Source organism: Aythya fuligula, chromosome 9, assembly GCF_009819795.1.
Source record: "Aythya fuligula isolate bAytFul2 chromosome 9, bAytFul2.pri, whole genome shotgun sequence".
Lineage (NCBI taxonomy): Eukaryota > Metazoa > Chordata > Aves > Anseriformes > Anatidae > Aythya > Aythya fuligula.
The window spans coordinates 10079861-10100338 of NC_045567.1; the positions used below are offsets into that span (position 1 = coordinate 10079861).

Genomic DNA, 20478 nt, shown 5'->3' on the forward strand with positions numbered 1-20478 from the left:
GTGTGTAAGGGTTTCTAAAGGCTCTCAAGCTGAAGTAAGGAAGCACAGTGGAGATGAGCAGAATCAAGAAGCACTGAGGAGCTTTATGTACACACAAAGCATCCAGTTCTGTGACCAAATTTATGGTGGTCACACAGGACCTCATTCAGACACAAGGGAAGTTGTAGAAAGGAACAGATGTTGCTCTTCTTAGTAGCAGCCTGGACTTCAGTTTTGAAGCAGAACCTCAGCTTCACACGGCTGATCTCTCAGACCAGAGCATGCACAGCACGTGGTGAGGTCCAGAAACCGCAGCAATTCACCCATTTGTGTGCCTTCATAATCTCCTGGACATTGTTACACCTACTCTGACCAGGTACTATGCTTAAGGTACCTTGTTCCATGGGGACTGAAGGTGCTGACAATACACTGGTGTTCACTGTGGTATTCAAGCACATGTAGACATTCGAAATTGTTTCTTATTAAAGATTTTCATAAAACATTAGTGTGATGGTTCAGGATACGCCCAGAGCAACGGAGTGTTTTTCTGCCATCTGCTCTTTACAGGAAAGGGACAAGCTTGTGCCTGCCAGTAATCTCTCAGCTGCCAACACGTGGTGCAGCTGGCCCCCACGCAGAGCCTGGCAAGCCAATAGGAGGCAGCTCTCTTTAGGCCTTTCTTTATCTGAATTTGTTATCACTGCAGAGATAAAACACCCTATATTTATACCTTTTATTCATATTCATACCCAACATGAGACAAGTTAGAGGCTTAAAATAAAATCCTGGAAACTTATTCAGGTAAAGCGCAAGTCTAACTCCTTACTGCAACGTTGGAACAAAGCTACAGAACAACAAACAGTAGTCACAAAAGCTCAGCAGTTCAGAAAGACTAGACAGGCTTTCTGGCACATGAGATACAGGAGGGATGGACATTGGTATAAAAGATGCTTTGTACCATAGAACAATCTGATTCTCCGTGCCTAAATGACAGAAATCTTCAAACATGAGACCTTCCATATTTGGTCAGTCCAGCAGAACTAGGGGTAACTTAGCAGCTCTCAAAGACCAAAGAAAGACCACTCTTAGGTTCCTTCATCATGATTAAAGGCCAAAGTTGTTTTTAAAGATTTGCTTAAGGCCAGAAAGAATGACCATTACGCTTTTGACTGACCACTTGGCTGACACAGACTGAATAATTTTTTGTTTTGAAGTAGTTCTTAACAAAACTCATTGCTAGCAATATGAAAAACATAGTTTTTTAAGTAACTGAATGATCTGCTGATGGGCACAATGACAAGTAACAAAGGAGAATTGGCTCAGCAGTGTCACAGGAGATCAAAGAAGCCAGCCTACCGTTGTAATATACCGGGAATGGAACTCCGGAGCGTCCTTCAGGAACGTCAGGCCAGGATGCGTTTCTACCACATCCTGCAAGAGCAAATAAAATGAAACATTTTCTTCTCCTTTTACTTAATGTTCAGATGTTACTGGGTTTACAAACCAATACTTTTGCTTATTTTTGAAACAGTATTTGCAGCATTAACAAAAAAATATGAAATGGTATCTTTTAATCTATAAAGTGAACCTTCTAGAAGTAAAAGTAGAATACATGTTCTGGGCAATACGCACCTGTTGGGCCATTTTGATTTACTTAAGGACAGAAAAACAAAGGAAGAGAGTTAGTGAGAGGATGAAAACTCATTTTTAGTGAATGAGACAAAAAATTAGATTACCATGCAACCATCTCTTCAAAACCATTTTTCCATTCATTGAAGATATTAATATTTGTCAGAGATAAGTGTCAGAAATGAATTTTCTTTGAAAGGCTAAAAAAGTTGCTTTTCATGTCCTCCACAAAAATGACAGCTCTTGTGAACCTTAGAATGCATACAGATGTGACCAATGCTTTTCCAAAATTTACTTGTATAATGTATGGAGATTTGTTTTTCTCAAGATCAGCTTTTTGTAAGCCAAGCACTCACTTGTGATGCCAAATCTGCCAAGAAATGCATGACCAAAGACAAAGAAACCGCTCAGATCTTGAATGAATCACCTCAGGTCCTATATGCATCAGAACGTCTGTGTAATTTTGGTATGTCTGACTCCTCTACTCCTTAAGAGGTGTTCAGAATTTTGCTCTGTTTATACCATGACGTGGCAAAGGGATAGAGTAGATACAGTGCCCTTAGGGGTGTAATATGACCAGGTTTTGGCCAGTCTAACTTGACGTCTAATACGATGGTGTCGTATGGTATAATATTGCTAGTCTCTGGTTGACTGACAAACAAGATTGTACACGCCTTTGGCTGAGCCAGCAGCTAAGAAGCAGAGCTGCTATCAGCCAGGAAAGGCAATACGCCCAGTGGAGAAAAGGTGAGAAGTAACATGAGAAAATTTACCCATCAGTCCCAGTTAAACTTGTCTGAGACACAAACATCCAGTGCAGACAAAATCTTTCCCCAGTAAAGCAACTAAAACATGGGTTTTGCACAGAAGGCAGAGTGTGTTAAATCTAAGAATATTATGGAGTGGCTTCAAAACAGTATCAATAGATAATCAGAGGAGCAGATGGACCTGATTTACAGAGAAACTACAAAAAAGATAAATCTATCCAGTGCTTGCCTAAATGGCCACAATACTTTGCTTTCATACTTGCTTTGTTAAAAATATGACACCTGAATTAAAGGGAAGGAAAGAAAGAAATTAAATTAGGATGCATAGAGCTTTGCCTGAATATCAGGAAGAAATGAAATCAGGATGAGGAGACTTTAGCCTGAATATTAGGAAAGGTATCATCAGTGTAATTTATGTACTAACAGGTGCAGAGGCACACACAGAGCAATTGGGACGGCAAAACTTTCTGCACAGATTTCCAGGGGATATTGCACCTGATAGCCTGGCTCAACAATTCAATTGTAATTGCAATGTCAAGCAACCCACCCAGGTGCTGTTCAACCAAAGGTCTGCGTATCCTTGGAAAACATTTAAAGACATGAGAATAGAACAGTTGTACAAAAGGAACACTGCTCCCTGTCCCCATCAATTCACTGCCGAACAGCTGATGTACCTGAAGGAGCGGGATGAAGTCCTCCTGCTCAAGGTAGTCACAGCTAGGCTTCGCTACAAGGTAGGTGAACCTGGATGCATCATCATGGCAGTTACGTAGGATTCTGCAGGAGAGATGAAAAGTTACTCCAGCTGCTTTGCGTCCATCACAGATCACAGCCAGATAATCCAGAGCCTTATCACATGTTATGCAATACACTTGCAATATGTATTATGCAAAGTTGACCTCAATACTAGTATCAGTTTGCTTCTTCAGCAGCACCAAGGCACTTCTGCTCCGTGGAGCTTTCTTTACATTACTATCACTGTGGTAAACAAAACGTTTCTTTCTGAAGACTGTTCTTATTTGATTCCACAGCACCTTAGGAAGTAACCTGACTTTTCAAAAATGCTGCATGCTCACTGACCTCATTTGAAGTCCAGAGGACCAACCTAATAAGATGCCGTAACGGATGTGCTTCCCAATTTAATCTTTTAATACATTTCATTATTTGAAGATGCTGTCCAACTGCAGTGACTAAGTTTTGAACCAGAAAAATCACTCCCCAAAAGGGGAATGAGCATCACTTATTAATTATGTCATGACTGGCTGCTGTGCAGAGGAAGTCATGGAGAATAGCCTAATGAAAGAGTGAGCAGGGTTGAGAACTGAGAGACACAAACATTGAACCATAGCGCTGAAATGCCTCTAGTTTTCTGCAGAGATCACACTAACAGGCCTGATACTAAAAAAAAACAAAACAAACAACAACAAAACAAAACCAAAAACTAGTGGCTGACAAACAATTCTGTCAGCTGCACATTTGTATCATGCTGTCAATTAACAGATACATTCTAAATCAGCTGAAGAAAAGAGGTGCTTTTCATTTTTTTTTAATTTATAAATCATGCAACATAACAATGGGTTCCAAAGCCATGTTTTAGTGCCAAACTAAAAGCTCTGATTTTCAGAAGTGTTCTACACCTAGCAATGCCTATTGACTTCAAATGAGATCAGGAAGCACACAGCAATTTGAAAAAATAGGTTACTTACTAAGATGCTTAAATATAGACTTCAGTGATTACAGATTCCTGTTTTAAAATTACGGCTGTGTTCATGCAGTTGTAGTGCAACTTTACAAAGAACACTACTTTTATCTCTGAGTATCACGTTTCCAGAAGTAATTTTGCAACCGTTGGGGGGCAGGACAAAGTGGGGAAAAAAATCTTTCTAAAAGAGAAATTAAAGTGAGGAAAACATTAGGCTTTTAAATGGTATGGATTAAAGGAATAGAGAAAAGGTGTGTGACCGCAGTCTGCGAATATCTGAAGGATGTACAAGTCAGAGGAAGTGAAAATATGTGGTATCACACGTGAGGGATTGAGGGATTAATTAGAAGTAATTGCAGGAACCTAAGAGAGAAAAAATACCATCCATGTCAAAAAAAAAACAAACATTTACTGATCAGTCATCCCTAATATTTTTGTAATTTTGCCAGGGTAACTAGAAGATGTTTTAACAATATTATCACAGGAAATAGTTTGGAAACTCGGGGTTAAAGACTATTTCAAAAATCTGAGGGGTTATCATTACATCAAAAGATAGAAGTCTCTGGATAGGAGGTGGAGATATTATTCAGGTGTTTCACAAAGATTAAGTTGCCCTGGAGGAAGAAGATTAGGCAAGAGGACAAGTCTGTTCCATCTTGCACCTCTGAATCCCAACATGATACATGCAGAGCTCTCAATTTGAAAAAGAAGCTTCAACAATGGTATGTGGAAACAACGATCGAAACCCACAGATTTGACTGTAAAAGTGTGCTTGAGGAAGGTAGGAACTATCAAAGCTTAGTTTGGTCCACTTGTGTGGTGCTTCTTTATTTCACAATCCTTCTTCCTGCCCCGCAACAGTTTTCCTCTCCCCATTCCTACGTGGCACTCACTTAATGCACCAGCATATCAACAAGGCATCAGATAAATATACCCAAGAACCACTGACATCTGTCAGCTCTCTCTGAATATCTGACATTTCTTGGGACTCTGTTAATATATTCTATATGCCAACCAGAACAACATTTCATCATCTATACAACTCATGCAAATTTTTTTGATGCAGCATGAAAATCAGTGTTTGGGAATTTATACGGAAGGAAACTTAAGCTGACAGAGATCTTTAGGCTGTTTATTTTCCTCTAAAGAACGGACAAAGATTTGAAAAGTATGGTGGAAGAAGAACAGAGAAACATCTATGGCAAATTTTTCCTTTTTCAAGAAAGGGAGTTCTGCATTTGTTACACTCACTTTCTCCACAAAGATACAAATGAGTGTACAGATACGCATCCTGTCCTTTCTCCTCCTGAGGCACTGAACATGGGTGCTTTCCAGTAGAGTGGGCAGCCACAAATCTGTAACGAAACACAGGAACAAAGAGGAATACAACAGCAGTCACAAGCAGAGCCTGCTTATACACCAACTCCACACTTTCACGTATGGGAAATGAAGCAGTAATGACATACAGGTGAGTCAAAAAGCTTTTTGCTGTGTGCCATGGTTCAGAATCCACCCATAACATTCTACTTTGTTGCATGCCTTTGTAGGCAGCTGAGAAATACATCCTGTCAGGACCAGAGACTCTCTCAAGCTCTTAAGTTCTGATTTTCACTATTTAGCAAAGCAAATGGAGAGGCACCTCCAGAAGACCACTCACACCAGCTACCTTGCTGACGTACCTGATAACGGGATAACCCGCTCTTTGTATGGGCTGACTTCTCATTGACAGCAAGGGAACTCCAGTTCTCATCACAGACAGTTAATGACTGAATATCTGAAGGTGAAGTGATTCCAGTCCCATAGCTTTCAGTGCAGTGCCTTTTACCCTGAACAGCCCATTTCCCAACGCTGCTAGATCTCAGCAGGATAACCAAAAATGAGTGTCCAAATGGAAAGTGGCCAACTCCAGCAGAAGGACTGCCCAAACACAACCTTTTAACTAGCTGCTGCCTTAGCATTTCTATCTGGGTAGCTTTCAGAGCAGTAATCAGTGAAAGCTCATGCATTTTGGGCTTTCTAGTGCCTCAGAAAAGCAGGCTTAAAATTACTTCAAACACTGAGTTGCTGATACCTTCAAGAAGCCTCTGCTTTACTGCAGAGATCTTGCTAGCCACCTGTACGGCTCCAGCCAAGGCATCAGAACATCTGCAGAACACAGACCTTGGATGGAGTGCCGCTGATCGGGCAGGGTGCAGGTGGGAAGGATGTCACGCTAAATGGGAGGAAGAATGTTTGGAAGAAATCGTTGAGTTAACCCCTTCTATTTTCCCCACAAACCCTATTCAACCTCATCTAGTAAATGAGATGGCTTACAAATGTGCCGCTTGATTCCTCTAAAAGCAAACATAACACAAACCAAACCCCAGTCTCTCCTTTTGGAAAAAGCTTCCTTCTGAGGAAACAAGTGCTCCCCTTGGACAGAACATCACTGCTCAACCTGCAGCGCCAGGGAGGCATTCATGCACGGGGCAAGCTGAGCATATGAGATGCGTCTGACAACTGCCAGTTTTAGATCAGCATTACTAAAAACTATGGTTGAAGGAGAGGAAAATAGAACAGCCCATCTGCACCGTGCTCCCACACAAGTGCTGTGTTTTGTTCCCTGAAGCCAGGAACTCATTAGCAGACTGTAGCTACGCCAAGTCTGCTGACACGTGCATTATGGATATTGAACATATGCATCTCAGTGCATCAGGGTTGACTAAGCATTCCCTCTTCTGCTGTGTCCGAGGTGGCGTAGGCTGGAAGTTGCTTTCTCAAGCAATACTGTTACAGTGTACACAGGTCATGTCCAGATTAGGGGGACAGCCAGCCACAGAAAGGGTAACCGATACTATCTGAAGCCACAGAGGCACTTAATTTTCTGCTATCATCTAAGCATAATTATGGAGAAACAGGAAAACAAATACATTTTTATCTTGTAAGAAACCTGAAAGAACCATTTTGTGAATTACAGCAAGATGGAGTGTACACATCAGGCGTGACACTCAGCAATCTTTTCCCACAGCCACTTTAACTGAGATTATTTTTATCTTCTTCATTTAAAAGAAAAAACAAAAAACCTTCAGAGCAAAATAATACAGGCTCTTTTTCACTAAAGAATGAGAAGAAGAAGTGTTTTAATAGCTTTACATTCATTCTTTCTCCCTCTCCAAAAAGTAAAGAAACCCAGGGAGTGGTTACCTTTGCAATTTTCCCCATTTCACAGATGTTTGCTTTCTCATCCTCAAACTCTGTAAAGGCTTCTTCAATCCTGGCAATGATCTCTTCATGATTAGTGCAGACATTCGGAAGTCCTTTAGGGAAGTAGAAACGTGGAATGTTTATGGACAAAGGGGTACTGCTGGTGGCTTTATTCACAGGCAGGAGAGCACAAGGGCTAACCACTGAGTTCAAAGGGACGGGGGATGAAGTTCCAGGTTTCTTCTCTTGTTTACTTTGAACCTGAAAATATAATTAACAAATACTTTTTTTTTTTTTAAACACATAGAAGAGGAGAAATAGTTTGTGTTCTGAGTGACCAGGAAAAAAAATCTAAAACCATCAACAATTAAATTGTAACACAGGGATAAAAATATATGTCTTAAGTATCAAATTTACAAATTAGCACAATGTCAAAAGTTGAAAATTTAGGATATATCACAGCTAAGGCTGCTTTTGCATAAGATCTGTGCATTTTGCTTGTAGCTGTGGATTATAATATACAATTTAACCACAGGAGAACATACTCTGCAATCCAGTAATACCAGAGAACACGGACAGTGTTTGCTGTCTCTCCATATGCTGGGCCCTGTGCTATCGTTTTGCCCCACAAGCAGTACAGCACCACAGTCTGTTCCTAATTAGTATTTTTCACATTTTTAAAGTCGTCACCATATAAGCAGCAGAATTCAGATGTTGGAATGCCCAGAGATTAAAAAAAATCCTTGCTCCCCCACAAACACACACTCTCTTGGGAAGAGGCAATAGGCTTGCCTATTGCACAACGGTTCAAATGCAAGAGTTGTTATTAATATAACAACATACGTGATAAGAGGCTAATAAGGAAACAGTCAAGTAAATACAGCTGCAGCTTTCAGTTTATTTATTCTAGATATTTCAAAACAAAATGGTTTTAGGATAAAGTAGCCAAGTCTAGGTTCACTCAATACAGAAGAATGTATATGATGAACTGACTAAATTCTTTGCCTTATAATTTTCCAGGTATTTGGAGCTTTTCTTAACATATACTGAATAACACAACTTGCCATGGGTTTGCCTGAAGAAGTGAGAATTGTAAGAGCTTCCCTGAGCCATTTTCTCTGAAGTTTAAAATACTTCACAATCTGTTCTTCAAAGACCTGTAAAACCACAGAACAAGGGATTTTCCTTCCCTTCACTCCTTTGCTTCACTGCTCTTTCTTTGAATGGGGAGGACCTCTTCCTTCTTCCAAATGCCATCCCACTTCAGGAGCAGGAACACGTGTGCTTGCGCACGTACGCCAGCCCAAACAGACTTCTGTACTGTAACCACTCTACGCTCACCTGGAGCTTGCATTTCTTTAAATTCTCCTCTGCTGCCTTTACAAGAGGCCTCCAACTGCCTGGGAAGCAGCGGGGTGGCAGACTGGGCTCTGGCTCCTCGGTCAGGCTGGTGATTTGGCTCGGAGGAAGCACAGGGACATGGCTGCTTCCGTTCCTACAGCCTGCCGCCACCCCACCTGCCCGTCTGTTTGGTGAGCTTCAGCCACGACCCAGCTCTGCTCCGTGGTTTTCACCTCCTGGCTTCCAGCAGAGGGAAATTCCTGCTGCTCTCTTACCGCTCGGCATTCCCACCAAGCAAAGCTGGAACAGGCACCGCGGTGCCACCTCCTGCCATTTGACTCCTCTAACAGGACTTCACGCCAGCTCGTCTCCAAGAGCCACGTCTCAGCAGCAGGTTTAGTGCTCACACGCAGACACGCACCGCTAGCTGCCAGGACCAACTCTAAGAAATGACTCAAACCTAACAAAAATGTCCACATACCAGAAGAAACCAAAGAAACATATTGTTCTTCCAAAGGACTCATTGCTTTACCAACATGTCCTCATTCCCTTACAGACTAATGAAATTGGATTTCCTCCTTCGAAGGCCTCCAGCTGACCATCTCTACCACGGCTCGTCCACGTTGCCCCGAGCCCCGTTTTCCAAAGAGCAGGGCAATCCATTTTCCTCCAGGCATTGCCCAACTCAGCAAGGTTTGGCACCAGCTTGCAGAAGCTGCAAGCCAGCCCCCCGGGATCTAGGTGAATTTCCCGACAACCCCAAGCCAAGGCAGGAGGTTCAGCACCTGCGGGACAGAGACAGGGATGCTGCTAAGCCTCAAATAGTGAACCTGTTCAGGCACAGCAGCCGGCCTTCCCAGGGAGGCTGAATCACTGACTCCTGCCCAGGCCAAGGCAAACAAGGTGGAGGCAGAGCTCACAAACAGCTTCTTTTCCGAAGATCCTACCGAAGCAATGGAAAGGGAGAACATTTCTGGCCTTTGTCTTCTTCTTTCTTATTGAAGACCGAGCCATCTACAGCACCAAGGAAAACAACAAGCAGCAACCAGCTCCTGATGACACTGCTCCCCAGGACAACCTCGCAACTTTTATCCCCCCTAAAAAATCACTTTGGAAAAATGTTTCTAGAATGGATATATCCCGATGTCAATCACTATGGGCACAGCAGGGAGTTAATGACAAATACTTGTGAGTCACTCGTGAAAAAATAAAGGAAGCGATATGGGGGGAGTTTTGTGGCAATTCCTTGGGGAAGAAAAAAGAACAACGGTTCCTTCTTCCAGAAGTTAACCATAAATGCTATTTGCTTAGTGGAACATCTCTCCAAAAGGGACGTGCATTTTCAGAAGGACTATAGGGCAGTAAGCTACAAATACTACAACAAATCCTTTACCTCTGCTACCAATTGCTATTTTTTTCTAAGAAGGAAAGTAACATCACAAACCAGTTTTAAACACTGCTTTATTGCACGGTTTCAATTACCTTAACTAACATCCGTCTATCCACTGTGTCATCTTTGGCCAGCCACACAATGTATTTCTGGGCAGGCTGACACAGTGACATCTGCATTACAAATAAAGCAGGCAGCAGGACGGCCTCCCTGCACCACGCACACAAAGCCCAGAAACTCCCCCAGCCTCCCGGCAGCACCGGGCCCAGCACACGGCTCCGCGAGGAAGCGGCATCGCAGCAAGGGCTCAGATATTCCCTCTTCTTTTCTCCTGGCTCCAAACCTCCAGCAGGGTCCTGGAGGATAAGCTGACCCGTTCATTGCTTTCTTCAGGAAGAGATTCTCTCCTCTTCTGTGTAGGGCACAGTGACTCAGCCTGGTTACTCACACTCCACAGGGCTGACTTAATGTCTCCTTTCATTTTTGCTGTTCCTGCCTTACTGAAGTTGGAGGATAACTGGACGCAGGCCATCCTCGGAGATCAGCGGTTCCCCAGAGCTGATTTGTATCAACAGCCCAAAACTTTCCCTTCCTTCCTTTCCTGAAGCCCTTCCCCACCATTACACCCTTCTGCTGCCTCTGTCCCTGCGGCTCCTGCAGAAGGGGAGAGGCGATGAGAAATGGTATTTCTGGATGCAATTTCTTCCTACTGTAAATCGCAAACGTACCAGCTGAAGCAGAGCGCTACTGCAGAAAAACCCCAATAAAACAAACCAAGCAACGCGGGCCCACAGAAGGATTTAGGTGGACGGGGACACGAGGCCAGCCCTAAGCTTCAGTCAGGTTCCTCACGGCCTCACCCAGCCGGATTTCCAAACCACTCGCCTCATGCCTGCAGCCCCTCCAGCCCCGCTCCCAGCTCTCTGGCGTCCCACCAGGCCGAGCTCCCATCCACCAGAGGCTGGCCGAGCCTCCCCCCCTTGGCCTGTGGGGGACCTCACCTCTCCCTGCCCAGCCCCTAATGGTGCCCTGAGGTGGTTCTGGTGCTGTGGGGAGGCACTGCTGCCCCTCAGTGCTTCATGCAGTTCTCCCCCAGGGAGTGAAAAAGCGTGTTGCAGAGATTAACCTTATACACTGACTTTAACCTGGCACCAGAAGCCATGGAATCAAAACGTGCCCCATGCTACAAGATCCTCCGGGGCTATTTTAAGAGCTATTTCTTAGGAAACAGCTGCACCGCTGGTAATTTCACCTTTTTACTTCCTCACTGGGTCACCGATCGTCTTAACAGGGACGAGGCTCACGACGGGGGATTTCAGCACACTGCGACCCCCGTTACAGGGGTGGCTACCCGCCGACCTGCTGTCCTAGCACAACTACTCCAGCCTTCCCCAGCTGTCCCCGAAAGCGAGCACAGAAGCTGGGATTATCCCAAGAAACCAATCTTTGGTGCAGTTTCCATTTCTTCGGCTACATCTCCTTCAACCACAGCCCACCAGAGCCTAGGAAACAGCCCAACAAAGCACCCTGTGATGGCCAAAGCTTTGCCAAAGCCAGGCAGGCTGCTCTGCGCCCAGCCTGGGTGCAGCAGAAAGCTGGGCTTGTCCAACATGCAACAAGAGACATTCAGAGCAATCACACAGAAACTGGGCTTTTCTTACAAAAATGCAGGGAAGACCTAATAGCCTTTGGCTGTTTCTCCCTGTTAAATCACTGCCCTTGCCATTACGCTTTCCCCTTGTTTACAAAGACACTTTAACTGTGCGCTCTAAGCCTGGGAGGTTTATTTTTAAACCTGCTGGTATCTTGCTGCAAATAACTTGCTGCAAATAGACACGCCTGGAGGGGACAGTTTGATTCTCTGATCCAATGAAAAATACAAAGCAACAGAAAAAAAAAAAAAAAAAAAAGTAAAAAGAAATGCCAAGTGCTCAAACCTGGGCCTGCTGGAATGACTTCAGCCTCTTCTTGAAGCGGGACGGAAGAACAAAATCGCAGCCCTTCGCGAGGAAAGCCAGCTCCCCGCCCAGGTCTGGGTCCCTCCGCAGAGAACGCTCCTTGATCATCATCCTGCTCAGCTCCTAAGCTGCTGGTGCCCGCTCCAGAAGGGGCACGGGGACTCTGCAGGAGACCACGTCAAACCCCGCAGGTTGCTTTCTTGGTTTGGGTTTTTACAGGCACGAAGTGGCAAACGGCTTCCCGCAGAAGCATGCTAGGTCTTCTCTCTCTTCAGCAAGACAACATCTGGAGATCGTGTCTCGCTCCTGAAGCCAGACCTCCCTTTTTTACCTGATATTCAATGTATCCTTCAGTACCACCAGGATCTTCTGCCTTCTTGTAATACTTTAATTGAGAAACATGATCTACAACAGAATCTATTTCCCTGCTGGCTGCATGACAGACAATCTGTCCTTGGCTTGTAATAGGCCAGGGGTAGCATGGGAAAGGAAGCACCCACCACCACGACCAAGGTGCTAAAATTAGACGGGCTGCAGAAGGGGCTAAATATACCATCTTCCCCAATAGTTCCTACTTTCCGTGCTTCAGCGCTGAAACATGAGGTGCGAACTTGCATCAGCCAGACGCGGCTGGAGCGAAGCCGCACGCGATGCTGGTGGTTTGAGGGCCCTGCCTCCGAGGTGATGAGGCAGATCGGCACGAGCTCCGCTCCACACCAAAGGCTGTAATTTTCAGGAAACATCACTTTTTCCTTCTTGCCTGGAAAAAGCAAATCAGCCGGTTTCTCCAACACCAAATGAGCACATAAGGATGATCTTGGATAATGAGCTCAGGCATTTAAAACGGCTCTTAATAAAGTGGGTTTTTAAAGACATCAAAACACATCATCCTTTTTATTCCCTTTTTCCATAACTCTCACGAGGCAAAGGCTGCTCCCCAAGCCGTTCCCAAAGCAGTTCCCAGGAGACGATCTGCTCTTTTTCTCCGTGACCTCCAACTCTTGCTCTGACTTTGTCCTGCCCTGCTACAAGCGTGTTCTCCCTCACCTATCACGACAACAGCGCTGAGCAGCGACCTACGTCCAGTTCTCACCCAACAAGATGCCAAGCACACAGTCCTGCAGCCTGCTTTCCTTCCTTGGCTTTAAGAGTCCCAGCTACTTCACCAGGTTTCTTTCGGAACCCAATAACAGAGAACATCATCTCAGTTCTGGCCTTGCTTTTCAAATACAGGATTTTAGTAAATGGAAAGGTCTCACCGAGCCTCACCAACAGAAGAGGATGAAAACTGGACCCCGTGCGCCTCCGATGTATCCATGGTGCATTCCGTATAGCCAAGAAGAGCACCAGCTCTACACGTTGTCAAAACAGATTAAAATTCTCCAGCAACAGCATAACTCTTTGTTGGTTTTAGAGCCAATGAGGCTGAAAAACTCATCTTGTATCAGGAGGCTTTGTTTCAACTACCTTCAGATGCCCACTTTAAGATAACAAAACTTCGTGCAAGCAGAGCTTGTATCTGTCCTGATTACAAAGTTAGCCCACGTGCCACAAATATCTCCCTGCATGTTTGGTGTTGGTTCTTTTAATTCTTTAATTTCACCGCATTTCTTTTTCTTTTTTATTTTTTGGTCATTTCTGATTCCAAGATGCTTTAAGATGCAGTTACTGCTTTCATCTATTTCAGTAACTATTACCAAACAAATAAAAAAAGTCTTTTGTTACCATCTGGGGTTAGAAAGTATGAGTAGTTGATGCTGGAAAAGAGCGCAGATGTGCATGCAGCTTAACTGACCGGTGCTACTAACATCTGATCAGAACTATTTGTAATACACGGGGAAGGAATCTGATTTCCCAGAAAGTTTTCCATTATATTGTGAATGTGTTTTGAGAAAATGTGATTATTTAACATCGCAGCTAAAGGCACTGTGGTGTTATAGAAGACACTTTTTAGGGTTAATTTCCCCACCCAAGGTCCTCGAGAAGCACGTGATTTGCTCTGCGAGACAAAGCACCCCAAGCCTTAACTTTCTAGGATTACGAAGCAGCTTTAATTGCACTCAGAGCATGCTTCAGGCCACCCATTGAGGCACGCAACAGACGTTTTGACATCTAAAAGCAAGGCGTGTGGCCTCAGGACAATGCTGTAGGACAGACTAAGCTGCAACCCCTGCCCAGAGGCAGCTGCAGCGCCCGTCCCACCACAGACCCAGGGCTCGTTTTCTGCTACCGTAGCATCTCGCACACAAGCAGCAGGTGCGGTAAAAAGGAAGATTCAGAACCCTGCAATAGGAAGCGGAAAGGCAGGGGAAGAGAGAAATAGGAAGCAGGACAGCTCCTTCTCGCTCAGTGCAGCTCAGCAGGCCTTTGACATGGGATCCCCACCCGGAGGCCCTAAAGGAGAGGCCTCTTTTAGCATCGAACCCTTGTCATGGTTCCTGCTCCCAAAATTATTCACAGACTTCACCCAGTGGTTCTTAAAATAAAATGCATGGGCAGGGCTTGGAGCAGGGGCTTGCACTACCCAAACTTGATTCTGAAAGCAGAACGAGCTTGTGAGTTTCTTACAGACTTTTCTAGGGTACTTTTACTGTGGCACTAGGTATTTCGCACGCATTAATTACCCAAACTCAAATACTTCATCAAACCAGCACACGGAGAGGTTAAGGTCAAAACCTTCCATCACTGACTTTTCCAAGAGCTTTGTATAAGACATTTGCCTCAAAAGGTGACCCCATTTACCTCCCCAACAGCCCCAAGGACCAGCACTCCTTCAGACAGGGCCAGCCCAACCTCTACTTCTTCACCACCTGCGGCTTCACTCCTTACCTTTCTCCTATCTACAGGCAAAACATATAGAAAAATACTTTTTTTTTTTTTTTTTTTGCTAGTCTTTCTCAGGCTAGTAAACACTTGTTGTATTTTGGTGGTGCGTTTTGGTTTTTTGCTATCCTTTAGCTAGTCAGACAGCTGACCTGCTTTCATTGAGCCTCTTCTTTCAAAAACAATGTATAAAAAGGATCAGCACACAGAACAGGAAATTTTAAACCAAATAGTCGGTTTAGAGATAAGCAGCGGAAAACTGGATCTCAGAATGGGAAATGTTGGACAGCCTAAAAGCACGCCGAGCTTCCTGGCCTGCCTGGACGAAGCGTGATGCGCTCATTATGGGCTCTGCAAAATTGATGGACTTCTTGAGTGCTCATTTCCTAGTTTCTAAATATTTGGGTTCTGAAAGCAAAGAAGCGAGTGATTCTATTGTTCTGTGTGGATGACCATCATTGTTTTTCTATGATAAAGGGAAAAGTCTGTTGCTGATACAAGTTAGCCCAGATTTCCACTCAGATAGGCCAGTCTGAACCAGCAAACAGTCTGGGCTGAAGTGGCTTCCCCTTTGCTTTTTCCTTGCTTGAGGGATATTAAAACTGTCACAGCCCACATCAATGAAAGCTGCACTGCATTTTCATCAATATTAGATCTGGTTGTGTGTGCGCGTGCCTGTACAGCTATTTGGTAACAGCTTTATGAAAGAAAACACAACAAATACTTTTAAAGCTGATGCGCACACCTGCCATACCGAACCCGAAACACCAAGGAGCTCCAGCCAAACCCAGTTAGCTGCAAGACTTAGGGGTTCCCCACATGCTACACCTGGAGAGGGCCTCGCACCCATGACCACATCTACATAAAGCACAGCAAACCTCAGAGTGAGGCCAGTAGAAGCAGCAGTGCAGGGGCCTTGGATCCATCCTGCTAGGGGCCAAGCCACTGCCCAGGGGACCGGCAGCACGTGCACAGTGCTCAGCCCAGCCCCTGGGTCCCCGGGACAGTTTTCTTCTGTGAGCTTTGGTTCCAGGCACCGACACAAAGCAAAAGCCGAGCTGCAGCGTGCAGCAGGAGCTCCTGTAGTGCTGCTGCGGACGGCAGGCTAGGAGCAAGCACACACACACAGGACGTGTGGATGAGGAGGGAAACAAACCGATAGGGGACCAGCCCCATAAGCTGTTTGACAGACAGCGTAAGCGTATCCAGTTCTCAAGTATTGTAGAAGAACAGCCACAAAATTCAGTGTCACACATGAGCAAACATTTGTGTTTCAAGTTCACAAGATTAAACAAAAACCTCGTAAATCTCAAGGCAAGAGTAGCTATTAAAAGATGACTTCAGAGCTTTTGGAGTCACTTAATTCTGCACTCTGAGGAAGAAGCCCTTCTGCCTTGCTGGAGATACCAGACAAGGTTATGCTTACTGTCTTCCATAAGCAAGGATGTACAGAGAAACATCAGAAACACTTGAAAAGTACCTAGTCTAAAACAAATAATAAACCCCAGTTGTATCAATTCAGTTAAATAACCCTTCTCCCCTCCCTCCCCCTTTCAGAATCGCACCAAATACCTGCATTTTCAGGCATACAGACCGTTTTAAAGACATGCAAGTTACGGTCCTGCTGGAAGGAGCTCTGAAAGCTCACTGCTAATCTGGACACCTTCTCAAGTACGTAAGAGGAAGGTGCATTTTGGAAAGTAAAGCTCTTTATACTTTCTATGCATTTGGGACTTCGGCACCCTGTTGTTTTGAAAATTTGGCACTAGCACTTTCCATTCAAAAGCAAAGGACTGGGCAGACAGCGCTGGCTCCCCTCGAAAGCGAGCCCCCATCAAGACCCTTTTGCTGGGCAAACCTGCTCCTCACGTGAGAGGCATGCTGTGCAGACTCCACAATGACCGCACTGGGGACGCAGGAAGGGGAAAATAATAAATCTTCCTAAATCCTGACCTTTGTGCCAGTGAGGATCTCTCTTTAGGGACCAGCGATAGGCAGGACAAAGAAAGTTGTTGGAGCCTGCTCTGAGATGGGAAAGGGAGAGGTGGAGCATCCAGCTCCACGGCGCTGGTGAGAGCCAGACCAGTACCTGCTCCCAGGAATAAAGTAGTAAGCTGAAAAATTCTCTATTTTATAAAACCTACCTAAACAACATGCAAACTCAGCCTACAGAAACACCAGCAGGACAAGGACAAGGTTAAAGGTGAAATGTCAGGGCCCATTTTGTTTGCTCAGGTTTTGTTTCCTGTTTGTTTTTAAATAAATACTACTGCTGGATGAGCACATTATTCCACGCTGCAGCATCCAATGAATCACTTAGCACCTGTAACTTTTTCTTTTCCACATTTTCCCATGTTTGTTCTATTACCCAGTCAAAGCCTTGTTCTCTTACCTTAATCACTTCTGGGGCCTGCTGAATCAAAGCTGGAACAGAGTCTCTGGAAGCAGCCCCAGCACAGCTTTTCTGCCCCGGGAGGATGGACTGAGGAGGAGCTGTTAAAGTTTCCTGAAGAATCTGCATCACTTCCTTCTCCTTGGACAAGCTTCCCTTGCCTGTCTGGAATTCCACCAGTTCCTGGGCAAAGTCCTCAATGCTTTCCAGAATACGCAGTAAAAGGACTTTGTCCTCTTCCTCCATTTTATGGCCGTTGCTTTCCATGATTTTTGACAGAGGGGAAGTAGGGTCAACAGGTTTACTTTTGGGTTCAAGAGCCAGAGGTAGTACCGGCCTACCCTGCCAGCCAAGCACCTGCAAACGGGCAGGTTCACTCTCCTTTAGGGGTTCCCTAAAAGTACTCTCCATTTTCTGTGAGAAGCACTCCAAGTCCAGCAGCAGTTTATCTATCTCATCCTTATCTATCCTGCACGTCTGTTCCCCTTTGGAGACATCAGCTTGGGAACCACGTGATACAGAATCTGAAAGCGGCTTTAGAAGTTTCTCAGGAGCACGGGGAAGCTCGCTTCCCACTCCAGCACGTTCTGGCTTCACATCAGCACCTGCGTCTGAACAACCAGAGAGCTGGTAGCTGCGCTCTAAGCTCTCCCAATCCCCTTTCTCCTTTATTTTCCCTACTGCTCTTTCCCCATCCGACTCCTCCTCAATGTACAGAGCCTCAGCGGAAGACGTGCAGTCAGAAGGGCTTGTGGCCGGTAACTGAGGTAGAGCACAAGCATCTTTCCCAGCTCTCACACTGCTCTCCTGTGCGATGCCGTGAAGGGAGTTTGAGGTAAAGCTCACAGTACTTGTCTGCACGGACTGAGAGGTGCCCGTCACCTCACTCTGATCGCCTGCTGCTCTGAGAGGAACCGTGCCCGAGGACGGCAGCTGAATAATGTCCTCATACCTAGGTGGCTGCTCATCTCCAAATATTGGGGAAAAGGGAGTTTGCTGCAGACCATGAAGACAGTTAACTAATTCCACCAAGTCACTAGCTTCCTTGTGCCCAGGTGGCTTGAGCTCAAAGGGCAGCTTTTTTAGGTATGAAGAAAATCTCGTCATCAAATTCATATAAATCATTTCTGAATTAGCAAGGGGATCACTGCTGTTGCCTCCACTAACGCTGTCTGCAGATTTCTTTTTGATGCAATGCTTTATGATGTCGGTGCACTTTTTCAGATCCTCTGAGCACTTGAGCAAGATGTCTAAGCACACCTTAATATCTCCGCCAGAAGAACCATCCAGCTTGTGCTTTTCCAAAATTTGGGTAATGAAGTTTTCTTCAGAGAAAGAATGAGGTGAGAAGGGAACCACGGGATTCATGCTGACTTCTGGAGCATCGTTGCTCTCCTGCCATTTCTCCACAGGTGAGGGACTCTGCAAAAAGCCACAGGGAGGGCAGTTCTCATCATTGCTGAAGTGCCCATAAATCACGTCAAAATCAAATGATCGTCTGCTGAATGATTCTGACCGAACTTTCCTTCCTTTTCTGTAGGCCACGTGACTGGAAGAGTTTTTGAGTTTCTCAAAGGAGAATTCCTTTATTTTACCACTGGCAAGATTTATTGCCTCACCAGTAATGTCTTTTAAACTGCTAGAAGCTTGCACTGAAGAGCCCTTTTTGATTCTTGGATTATTTGGGAGAATTTGATGATAGTCCTCATTTCCAGGCAAGGCAAGCCCGTTTTCAGAAACAGGAATTTTATGGTCTTGGTTGGCATCTTGGACGCTGAGCTCAGCGCACACACTGTGGTGGGCAACTATACACGTGACTCCTTGCTTAAACACCTGGCAAGTGCCTGTGCAGTAATGCACGGTGTGCTGGAAGTGCTGGTCTATCACCACGCTGCTGTAGCAGTTCACAGTTGTGACCATGAGCCTGTAGGTTGCTGCCATAGCACGGATCCCACGTGGAAGTGAGGCTTCGAAATTCACCATGAACTTAGCAGGAAGCTCACACCCCCACCCCTACTTTTCACAGCCACACCAAATTTAACAGAAACACTCAAATGTCCATTGAAAACATTCAAACCCCATGAGAAACTACTGGCATTGGAAGTCCTAGCGAAGTCCGGAGTGGTATCAGCAGTACAGTTACAGCAATTAGTGCAACTTGCATACGGTTTGATTGAAGGCAACTTGGTTACTGTATTCCACACAGAGAGCTTTGCTGATCAGGAGATGCAGCCCGAGCTGCTCTGTTTCTAAGGGTCCAGGTAGAATCTCCAAAAGGCGTCATAAAATTCAGCCAGCTCTCAAGTAGAAGACAATGGTTTTTCTTGGATCCTTCTCTCTTTTTGAGAGAATCATTAAAAGATAGATGATAATCAAGTAGCATGTACAGATAAAAAATCCACAGTATGCTTGTGTGATCCTCTTCTCACACTGGTAAGGTAGGTCCCTACAAAAAAACACAGGAAAAGTCATTATGACTCTGTGTAACATGCAGCCTTGTCTGACAGCAAACAAATGGCATCAGACCTTAACAACCAACATTCAGGCTCGTAGACAGTGCGAGTAGGCTGATATTTTTCCTTCACTCAAATCTACCATATAAGAACAGTGCTAGAGGAGCTAGCCTATATTTATACACAGGCTGTCTGTGTGTTGCTGTTTTAACAGCTCTATTTTAACCACTCATTGATTTTTTTTTTCCATACTCACTTTTTTTCCTCTCCAGACTGAACAAAACATTACCTTTAATTCTAATGGAGCAAAACATTTTGATCATGTTGTGAATTTCTGGCTTCCATTTTCCAAGACCCTCTAATGATAAGGAAGAGAGCAGCAGAGAAAAGCGCTGTCAGAATTTCCAAACACTCTGGATTATAAAACCCTGCAAACAGCCTGGAGCAAAGCAGATGAACTCTAAGAATGCATGGCCTTTTGTAGAGGCCACGTTGGCTTCCATTAGGCTTTCACCAAGGTCTTTGGGACCATGGCAAAATATTTTAAGGCAGAATAACTGTTTTTTAAGTCTCCTACAACCCATTAATAGGCTGCTGGTGTAGAGACCAAGAGCAGAACGTAACAATTGTATAGAAATTAAGGCTGTGAAAACGAGGAATTGAGAATTTTACACCTAACACAGTCACTTACAGCTGTATTTCCTATCATGATGGTCAAAATTGTACCAGAAAGAAAAAAGGCTGCCTAACTTTGTTATTAAAAGATAGAAAACTCCAGACTCAAGCATCTTACATTTTAGACATTACTGTATCTTTCAAGAACACATCGATAATCAAATTAAACCACCCCGATGGTATTCT

The 20478-nt window shown here is 44.7% G+C and overlaps 1 protein-coding gene across 2 annotated transcripts in view; it reads right to left on the reverse strand.

Annotated features, from left to right (window-relative positions):
- The window catches only part of PPP2R3A (protein phosphatase 2 regulatory subunit B''alpha), a 51386-nt gene that overhangs the window by 20511 nt on the left and 10397 nt on the right, over positions 1-20478 (reverse strand). For both annotated transcript variants that reach the window (XM_032192870.1, XM_032192871.1), the window contains exons 2-6: positions 17165-19610; positions 7261-7521; positions 5329-5432; positions 3050-3152; positions 1336-1410 (exon numbers count right to left, since the gene is read on the reverse strand). In XM_032192870.1, coding sequence (XP_032048761.1) covers positions 1336-1410; positions 3050-3152; positions 5329-5432; positions 7261-7521; positions 17165-19147 — 2526 coding nt within the window. In that variant the 5' untranslated portion in view covers positions 19148-19610. The remainder of the gene's footprint in view (positions 1-1335; positions 1411-3049; positions 3153-5328; positions 5433-7260; positions 7522-17164; positions 19611-20478) is intronic.